Below are 11,195 nucleotides of genomic sequence, written 5' to 3' on the forward strand. Positions count from 1 at the left end.
TTATTTGCGTGGGCTTTCTTCCCCTGATTTAATGTTTCTGCAAGGAATCTGTCAAGAGTTTGACTAGTCTTTAAGCATACCATAACGAAAGCCACGGGTCAATGTCTAATTGCATACGTATTAAGAGAGGGGACGAGGTGGGCAGTACAACTCCAAAAGCTCGCAACTATCTTAATCACAATCTTTGGACCACCAGATTCCTCTTATCTTATCATATCATCTCGTTTTCTATTTGAAACGTCTCTTTCGATTGAATCAAAGAAAAGGAACACCGTGCTCCATTATCCACCCGATGTTTTAATGCTTGCTCAGCTCCTACCACGTGACACCACGAGAGGTGTCCCTTTGTTATTAATTTTTGACACTAAAAAAGGCTAGCAACTCAAAGCTTTCCAAGGCAAATATATATATATATATATATATATATATATATATTGCTGGAAAAGGTTTTCTCTTTTAAGTAGCAAAAAAAGAAAAAGAAGAAAAGAAGCCTTTGGTTGATGTGCAAACTCAACGTGGGTTTCCTTCTATTTTTGTTTTTCTTTTGTGTTTTCTATGATTCAAGCTCTCGTGGCTTTCAACCTTTTCTCGATATGGCTCCTCCACAGCACGTCCACTACACTCTGTTTCTCACGTTCTCTGTGAATTATTTTATTTATTACTTAAACACTCTCAAACCACCCACTTTTTTTTAAACGGTTTATAAATTCACAAATAATTGAAAATTACATGCAAAAGTAGTTGACGTACTACAATATTCTGACAGCACCACCCTTGGTGTCTTCCCATGCCACAAAGAAAATACACCAAGCTTTTATAGAGATATCACTGTAGATATATTGAATCGAAGCTGTTGGTTTGGTTGTTTTCCCTCTCTCTCTCTCTCTCTCTCTCTCTGTGGAAATATCATTAAATTTATCTGGTCCTCACTGTCTTCCTCTAGCAGTTAAAAGAGGTGGGCACTGTCATAAAAACAAGAATCCATATTCCTATCAATCATCATCTCTTATCTTGCAGTTCTGGCTCTTTCTACTTATCTTTTGAGCTTTATTTGCTGTAAATGCAGCACGGTTTAACCATATTTTTTTGATGGGGAAGAAGGGAGGGACTTCATGGTTGACTGCCGTGAAAAGGGCTTTTAGATCTCCTACTAAAGAGAGTCATGACAAGAGAAGTAACAGAAGAAGGGAAGAACCTGAGCAAGAAGAAGATGAAGAAAAGGTTTGTAATTGCATTAATTGTTCATTCAATTCTGTAGCAGGAAAAATAGAACAAAGAAGCACTAGTGATTAGTAAATGAACTTGAAACTTTAATGGCTCGAAAATAAATAAAATTAATTCTTTTGACCTGCTTTCGATAGAAGAGAGAAAAGCGAAGATGGATCTTTAGGAAACCCACAAGTCAAGAAACGGTGACACAACAAACACCAGTGAAGGCTACCGCTAGTACTCAGGCTACAGGTAATGGTGCAGGTGCAGCAACAGACAGTGCAACTGCTGCAGCAGACCAAAGGCACGCTATTGCTGTGGCGGTGGCTAAGGCAGCCGCAGCCGAGGCTGCGGTGGCCACGGCACAAGCGGCTGTAGAGGTGGCTCGGTTAACTAGACCTTCTAATTATGCTAGAGAACACCACTATGCTGCCATTGTTATTCAGACCGCTTTTAGAGGATATCTGGTAAGATAAATTAGTGCCCCTAAAATTAGTTGGAGAAATTTTGTTTTCAGATTAGAAATATTTGGATCTCGGTAATTGCTGTTTCTATAGCATGAGAAAAATGGAATGTTTGGGGTTGATTTTTTGCGGTGATTGTAAAGGCAAGGAGAGCTCTTCGTGCGCTAAAAGGATTAGTGAAGTTGCAAGCTTTAGTAAGAGGTCACAATGTGAGAAAGCAAGCCAAGATGACACTCCGGTGCATGCAAGCTCTGGTTAGAGTGCAGGCTCGGGTTCTTGATCAAAGAATAAGGCTCTCGCATGATGGAAGCAGAAAATCCGCATTTAGCGATACAAATAGCGTGTGGGAATCACGGTATCTTCAAGACATATCGGACAGAAAATCACTAGTAAGTGTGTTTAGTCAGCTCATGAAAGTACTTTTTATTTCTTTTGTGAGCAATGATGATATTGAAAAGGAAGGAGCATACGATTTGGTAACTAATAGTGCAAAGATGAAAAGGCAAATCATGGTTTGAAAAGCATAGTGTGTACCTTAAGCAAGTTTAACTGTTTTTGTTTTTTTGACTTTGAAGATTCAGATTCTTATGTCTTTCTTTCTATGGCATGTGTTATTTGCAGTCAAGAGATGGAAGTAGCATTGCAGATGATTGGGATGAAAGGCCTCACACAATTGAGGAAGTCAAAGCTATGTTACAACACAGAAAAGAAGCTGCTTTGAAGCGGGAAAAGAACTTATCCCAGGCATTCTCCCAACAGGTTCATCCTTTTGCTCTTAGTTCCCATATCTTAAATGGCTCCTCTGTTTTATTCTACTGGTTTCAGTAAGCTAATTAGTCCATCTTTCCCAAATAGACGAGGAGAGCTCGTAGGAGCCCGTCAATGGGTGATGAAGGCGATCTCGAAGGTAGACCAAAATGGCTTGACCGTTGGATGCCTGCTAAGCCATGGGATAACAGAGGAAGAGCTTCAACAGATCAAAGAGATCCTGTCAAAACTGTAGAAATGGACACTTCCCAGCCTTACTCATATTTAGCACCTAATTATAGAAGAACAAATTCAAACCAATATCACCAAGCTCAACCCCAAAACCAAAGGCCTAGTTCACCTCTACATAGAGCTCAACATAATGCACCCCTCCACCACTCGCCCATTACACCCTCTCCATCCAAAACCAGGCCTATTCAAGTTCGGTCCGCGAGCCCTCGATGTCCTAGGGAAGAGAGAAGCTCAATTTCATCTCAAACTCCGAGCTTAAGGTCCAATTACTATTACACCGGCAGGGTTGGTACTAACTATAGTGGTAGTGGCAATAATGCTGCTACATTGCCTAATTACATGGCAGCAACTGAGTCTGCAAAGGCTAGAATCAGGTCTCAAAGTGCACCAAGGCAGAGGCCATCTACGCCAGAGAGGGACAGAACTGGTTCAGCAAGAAAACGGCTATCGTTTCCAGTCCCAGAACCTTATGGTGTTGGGATGGGATATGGAGGTTATGGTCATAATTTAAGGAGTCCAAGTTTTAAGAGTGTAAGTGGGTCACGCTTTGGATTGGAACAACAATCTAATTATTCTTCTTGCTATACTGACAGCCTTGGCGGTGAGATCTCTCCATCTTCAACTAGTGATCTGAGAAGGTGGTTGCGGTGATCGCTGGAAAAAGTTGAAAAACAGTTTGGGGACTGTGTAGCTCCTTTGTCTAGTTTGCTTTTATCAGCTTTATATAGGGTAGTAGGGTGGCTATTCGGCTAAGGTAGTTTGGGTGATCAAAGTGTGTTATTCCTTGCTGATTTTTCTTGTTTGAGTTTTTTCTATTACCAATTTTTACTTGAAAGCGAAGCTATAAGTGGGGCAAATGTGATGACCCTCCTCACTGGAATCTTATTTCAGGATATTCATAACTAAATTGAGTGACTCTTTTGACTGTCTAATATAAAGTAACCCTGTAATTCTGTTCTTCTGTTGCCTCTATTTTATATATAAAGCCTATCTTCTTTCCGTGTACACTATTCAAGCTTAGTTCAAGTCTCCAATCCAACATCTCCCTCTTGAATAGAAATTGTAGATTGAAATTGTTGGAAGTGACTTGCAAAACTTCCATTTCAAGTTCTTCACGTCTTTCCCATCTCTTTCCTTCTTATCTTATAGGAGGAAACCACTTTGTGGATAAATGCTAGGAGGGTTTTGAAGTTTCTTCTCACCCCAACCAATGGAGGAGTCTTAAATGGACCCCAAGCAACAGTGAAATCTAGCTTGCATGTTATGAATGGACCCCAAGCATTCCATTATTAAGATGCCTGAATCCTGTTCCTCATCTACATTGCTTTTATAAATGAGTAATGTTACCGCAGCTGCAAGTAGGGATGCTTTTCGTGGGCTGGATACCTCCCTTTCCTGACTTGTTACCACAAAATTTAAAAAAAGCGGCTTCTGACCTTTTATCGTGTCCACAAAAAGAAGCAGCCCGGTCACAATAATGAGGAGGAGCAGAAACAGCGCATGTGCTGTGATTTATGCCATTGCCCAGTCTCTTTTCTTTCACAGAAATTCATAATGATTATGGAATTGATTTCAATGGGATTTGGGTTTTAAGAAAAGATAGATGCCCCTGTCTCTTGATGGATGTTTTGGAGCACGTTCATTACACATTCCAGCGCTCACGTTGAGACATAGATTGATTGGCAGGGAAGCATTCACTGATAAAATTGAGGCTTTATGGTGACAATTCCATTTTCTATTTTCTTTGTTCCAATTCATGATGAAATTCAAACTTGGAGATGTAGTTTCCTCCCTTCACTTATAAGCATTAGATTTTTCCTCAGGGACTCAAAATCTCCTTGATCAGATCACATTCATCTGACTGGGGAATGCATTGGCACTGGCACAACATGTACCAGACGCCAGGCTCTATCAGATTCAGACCCCACAATGTGGTAGCTGCAATGCTTCTGACAGTTACAGTTATTCCACGTTTTAGAATCCTACTTCATATCTTTATTTTTTTAATTGGGTATTGGATTTCTTTTTTTTTTTTTGGAACAGTAAGAGAGGAAATTCATACACACACATACAAAACGTAAGATAATTCTATTTAAATGGAAGTATCCTCAGCCAACCGCTCTGGAAAACAGCCGATTGGTATTTTTACTTAAAACCCATACTACTAAGCCCAAGCCTGCCCCATCGTTTTTCCTAAATGGGCCCCTCAGGTCCAAATATTACAACTGGCTTGTTGCAATTGAATATGCGTCAGCTCAGGCCCTTTTTCCAGGTTATATTATGACTACGGGATCAGCCTAGCCTCACTGCAGGCTTATTGTTAAGAGCCAACTTAATTCAAGACATTATCAACATGATAATGGAAGAAAATCGAAGTGTTTATGGGCTGGGCCCATCAAGTTTTATTAATCTACAGTTTGGACCTTCTTCAGTTCTACACATTACAGATAAAAAGTCTTGCATTCAAATAAGATACACAAAGATACCAGAAAAACTTAGATGATGAAAATTGGCAAAAGGTGCTTTGTCAAGGCATAAACAATAGTATAATATATTTTATATTAAGATTTCATTCGATTAAGATTTTTGTTATTTTTTTTTTATTTTTTTAAAATATATAGTAAAACTTCTATAAATTAATACTAGATAAATTAATAATCTCGATTAAATAATATTTTTAATCAATCACGACTTGAGACCAACGTGATAAATTAATAATTCGCTAAATTTATAAGATAATACATTTAAAAAAAACACATAGGTCTCACTTGATATATAAATTAATAATATCTTTATACATCAAAATTATAAATATACATTACTCAATTATGAGGCTTTTTAAAATATGACACCTATATTACTTATTTCTTCTAGAAATTGATGTATTGTAAGACCTTAGTGTATTAAGAAGCTCTAGTATAGTATTTTCATATTAAAAGAGAAAATTATGTAATATGATTATTACTTTGAATGCATATTTGTGCGAGATAAGCTCTAATACATAATCACTTTTTTGTCATTTCTCATGACGTTTTCAATAATTTGATCGTCACGAATAATAATAATTCGTAATTTGATAATTAAGTAATATTTGTATAACCACAATACAAAATACATATATTAATTTCAATGTTTTAGAAAAAAAATAAAGAATACATTGATAGATTAATTTTTTATTAATTAATATATAAATTATTTTTTATTAATTAATGTATAAATTAATAAATTATTAATTTATCTATTAAATAATATATCGATTAATCAATAAATTTTCATAATCCCAAAGACATTAATTTATAAAAATTTTACTATAAATAATAAAAATATTAACCAAACATAGTTTAAGTTAAACAATTTTAAAACATATATATTGATAACGTTTGGTATGAGAAAAGTAAAAGCATATTCCCTACAACATGTCCAATTAAATTACATTACCGTGTTTGTTTTGTAACAAATACTACAATGTAAGATTGCAATACAATCACATTACGGCCAATGGATGTAATGTGATTACAATATAAAACCAATGTAATCAGATTATATTGCATTCTGCAATGTTATTAAAAGTATTTTTACCCTTTAATTTTGTTACTTTTTTAAAAATATTTTGTAATATTATAATTGATTTTTTTATGTATAGATTTCGAGAGATATCTTTTTATTATTTTCAGCAATCATAGTGACTGTCAATAAAATTTATATTTAAAAAAAATAAAATAAAATATATAATATTAAAAATAAAATAAAATATATAAGATTATAATAAGAAATAAAAATAAAATATATGATATTAAATTTATATTTAAGAGATGATATTATATAAAAATTAATAATAAAAATACAAGTATATTAAATTTACATTTTAATAAATAAGGATAATTTTAAAAGTTGACATTATATTCTCAACAAAGTATTTGTAAACCAAATTATTTTTCCTGCATTTTAATTATTACTTTACTTATATATCAAACACTGTAATATTATCTTTCTTGCAATCACATTATTTACATTAACGTTATTTGTAATCACATTATATTGTAAAATATCAAACACAATCATTATATTTTATTATCGAAACCTAACAAATATTCACCTAAATTTTAGGTATCTTATTACATAATAATAATCAATGCAGCTGTCATTTATTCATTTATTAAAATCACAATTAATTGATAACTAATTTACACATAATAATAACTATAAGTGATAAATGTATCAAAAGTGTTAAAACACAGCTGGTCACTCATCGAAATATACACCAGCAGGTGGCTTTTCTCAAAACACAAAAGTCATACCAAACCATTGAAAATGACATCATTCCTGCCGGCCCAGATGGCCCAAATTATTACACACCACACCATTTTCCACACCAAACCATTACTAAGAGAAGAGGCAATATCGATCCAAGAAAGAAAACAAATCAAAGGGTCATAATGAACCACCTACTGAATATACTACAAACAGCACCATTGCTACCACAACAACCATGATTTAAAACAGTTAAAAAAAAGGTGATTCACAAGTACAAGGCTACTACGACATAGCAAGCACATGGCAGACTTCGGGGAGATAAAACCCTTACTTGCCAACACCTCTTTGACAGCCAATCTATCTCTTAGAATCTGCCAGCAAAGGATCTCGATCTTGAGAGGGGAAAGACCCGACCAAACAAGCTTCCAATGGCTGGTTGAAGAAATGCTGAAAAAGACTTACCATCTGAAAGAATGAGAGAAGTAGTTACTGCTTGGATGCCCTTTCCATGTCAGTTTTTCTTGGAAATCCTTGCTAATAAAACAATCATGAATAAGTTGTTGAAAGCTATCCCATTGTTCCTTTTCCCAGTTGAAGACATCTCGGTGAAACTCAATATTCCAGGACCAATCGTCACTAGTCCAGCTGTCAAAATCGCTAACATAGCCTAACTTTTTCACCACTAGTGCATAAATCCTAGGGAAGACACTCCTTAGAGTAAAACCACCAACCTAGACATCATCCCAAAAGCGAATCCGATTACCACAACCCAAAAAGAGTCTCATACCATTAACCGAAATGGAGCTGTAATTGGAATACCCAAGGAGAGGCTTAGTGGTGTTCTTCCAAATACCGGAGGGCTTTAAAAAGGTTTCCCAAGCTGGGCATGATCATATTGTGGTCAAGTCTGGATTTTTTTCGCAACAACTCACCTCCATAAAATTGTGGATTCATTTTCATACCTCTAGAGTCATTTGTTGAGAAATGCTTTATTTTTGAGACCGATGTCAACATGACCAAGTCTGTCAAGATCTCTTAAATTACAAATGATATTCCAACTGACGTGATGTAGCTTACGTGTTAAGTTGAGACCTCTCCTAAGAAACCTTCAAAAAAATTTTCGATATCTTTTGAATCTTGACTAGCATTTAGAAAAAAGACATATGAAAAATTGGGAGATTACTTAAGACAGATTTCAACATAGTGCGGCGTCCCTCCAAAGAAAGAGTTATGGCCTTCTAAAAAGCTAGGTTAATCAAAAAATATTTAGATAAGAAGTATTTAAAATTTTAATTTAGATTGAAAATTATTTACAATTAAAGTCTAGATGAATTGTTCTGAGAGAGTGAAAAAAGCAATCAAGGATCAAGAAGAGAAAGCGTCATTGCAGGTTTCAAAAGTACAACTTGAATTTTTAGACGGAGAGAATAGTTTATGTTTTGACTTTTTTAATAAAATTTTAAATTATAAAAGAAATTTTTTTGTCTTTTCATATAGTATTTAAATATTAATATAAAAATTACTTTTTAATAAATTTATTTTAACTTGGAATCTTCGAACCCACCTTCTACAAAATCACAAAAAAATTAGTGAATTCATTAGGATATTAATTATATATAATTCTAAATAAATAATATAACAATTAAAATTTTTTTATAAATGAGTGATGTCATACAACACCACTTCGTTTAAAGTAGGTCCATCCTTGATTGTACGTGATCATTCAATTTATAGATTAACCCCTATAGTAATATGGTTCGTTGTTTGGCCAAACCTATTGCATCTCTTTCAAGCATTCGAACTAAGAGATGAAGTTGCCGTGCAAGGATTCAATCCCTCCACCCTTGTTTCCACAATTTACCAAGGCTCCATTCCATTCTATACCAATTTCAGCTCCTTTATTTGTAACAAGTCAAAACTTTCCAGCTTGAATTCTTGACAGCCAATATATCATGTATTAAATAAAGAAGTACAGAGCGATTATTTATATATATATATATGTAAATTATTTGTACAATAGGATAGCTAAAAATTTGAATAAGCTTTAATTACAGATATATACAACATATATGCATAATGAATCTTAACAGATTAGAATGTTCCTATTAACAAAGCAATAACTTTAGAATTCAAAGCTGATTTCCCTCCAATATCTTGTGCAAGCTGATCTCCTGCCCCCAAGCCGTGTGGTTTTGTTCATTCTCCACTTGTAGCTCGATCTGCATTATTATTGAAATGAAATTACTTTTTCTTCGCTATATTTCTACGAATGCTGTATCAGGTCAATACATGTGAAGTTAAAAAACCATGCTTTTCTTCGAGTAATAATCCAAAGCCTTAATTTGGAACCTTGGGGAGATTGCATATATATATATACATTGACAAAAAGCGTAGCTAAGACCTAATTATAATTAGCCCTTTGAGGAAAATTCTAGGATATAGTTAGAATGCGACTACTTAAAGAATTCAAACACCAAAAATAATGGCTGGTAACATCCACATGCCCTGTAGAAAAACACAAGCCATGTGAAAAGCACATCACCAATCTCTATTCTTTTTCCATTTTTCCGGATACCGCCATGTGAAAAGAACACTTTTTGGTGTCAATATCAACTGCAATATTTTTTTATTATAATCTTATAATTATAAATTAATTCCATCTTAAACTATATATATATATATATATATATATATATATATATATCAATTGATTCAAGTTCATCAAAATCTAACACATATTGAGTCCTAAATTAAAGGACTTAATATTCAAAAGTACGTAGGAGTGACACTAATTGGATTTTTCATATATGGATTTGAACTTTTGTTTATTTTGACTTTGAGATTTTTATATGTTGGACATTTTAGATTTAATTTTTCCGACGTAAAGTCTGGATTAGGTTATAATTAAATTGGTCTACCTTTGTTTTTATTCTTTCGTTTAAACCTACATTAATAATTTTGAATTTTTATGTGTCACTTCATTTTCTAATATATTTTAAATTTAAATAATGTGAAGATTGTAACAAGGAAATATAGACGGAGATGATATATATAAACTTTCTAAGTACTGCTGTAATATCGTACACAATTCGGGCCGGAGACGCCAGTGTTACCAGGAGAGCTGGTGCTACATTTTGTCTGTCTGCTCTCAGAAGAAAAAGAAGATGATGGAAAAGAATTAAAGATTTGATTCGGATTGCCCTTTGCGCAGGTTTTTACTGATTTACTCACAATGCGCAATCATTCATGAAGCCAACCTCATTAATGATAGGGTCGGACTCGGATGAAACTAATCATTCTATTTGTGCATCCATCGGTAATTTCCTTCTTAGTATATTACTTGAGAAGCCATATGGATGAGCTGTATTTCATTCCAATAAGTTGTCTAAAAGTTGCAAGTATGCTCAAAAGAAGTTAGGTTTAATAATTACTTCTCGTCACTCTGAAGGAAGAATGGCCTGTATTTTAAAGGAGAAAAACTAAGGAACTGTTCTTAAGGAATTCGACAGTTGTTAAGAATGAAAGCTTAGTGCATCTCACCTAACTAAATTTCACTCAAATAATCATGTCAGCGGGATTTCAATGTTTAACACGAGCACAAAGGAAAATGATAGGGTAAAGAAGAAAAACTGGGAACTAAAATGAAATCGAAACCCACCAAAGATGAAAGTGCCACAGAATGCCCGATGGCAGTTTTGTTTAAACTTTGCCACCCCATAATGTCCCCACTGACTCCAATTCTTTTGATGTGGCAACGCCATGAGGCCGATGGCAACATTTTCCGGTTTTCTGACTCGTGAAACCGCGTTGGCTTCAATGACACATGGTACGCACTGATCAGCACTGAGCACGGTGAAATAATCCTAAACACAATTTCAACCCACCACCATTTATCTCTCATATTATATACTTAATTTGTCAAAAGGCTGACAGAGTGCAGAGAGAGAGAGAACTGCTCTTTCTCTGTTCTGACGCGTGGAAGAGTCAAGTAATAGTTCAAAGCTCCATGCTTCCAAAGCAAACGAAACGAAACCCCATGGTTTTAAGTTAACATAACTGTGACCTACTACTACTTGTCATTATATTCAGGCCCCAGCTAGCATGTCGGAACAATGGATCAACCTCATCCAAAATGGATTTGTTTGCAAGCAAAATAAACTGATAGCATTGTGCATTGACAATTTCACACGTTAACTATATATAGGCCAAACAAGAAAAGAGAAGGAGCTATCACAACGGGATTATGTTACTACTTCAGATAGTACAATT

At 34.6% G+C, this 11,195-nt stretch overlaps 1 protein-coding gene across 3 annotated transcripts; it reads left to right on the forward strand.

Moving 5' to 3' along the window:
* The first annotated feature begins 758 nt into the window (after nt 1–758).
* Nucleotides 759–3,680, forward strand: IQD17 (IQ-domain 17). Of its 3 annotated transcripts, XM_088803046.1 has the most exons (6): nt 766–955; nt 1,067–1,221; nt 1,362–1,676; nt 1,817–2,062; nt 2,295–2,432; nt 2,529–3,680. In XM_088803046.1, exons 2-6 carry the CDS (start codon nt 1,090–1,092, stop codon nt 3,321–3,323), a joined length of 1,626 nt encoding a protein of 541 aa, XP_088659172.1. In that variant the 5' UTR covers nt 766–955; nt 1,067–1,089; the 3' UTR covers nt 3,324–3,680. The 3 variants fall into 3 exon arrangements, with proteins under 3 accessions (XP_088659173.1, XP_088659172.1, XP_017969750.2); XM_088803047.1 differs by having other exon boundaries at nt 759–1,221; nt 1,365–1,676; XM_018114261.2 differs by having other exon boundaries at nt 767–1,221.
* Nucleotides 3,681–11,195: the final 7,515 nt, after the last annotated feature.

This window comes from Theobroma cacao, chromosome 1 (assembly GCF_053813885.1).
Source record: "Theobroma cacao isolate CCN51 chromosome 1, ASM5381388v1, whole genome shotgun sequence".
NCBI classification, from domain to species: Eukaryota; Viridiplantae; Streptophyta; class Magnoliopsida; order Malvales; family Malvaceae; genus Theobroma; species Theobroma cacao.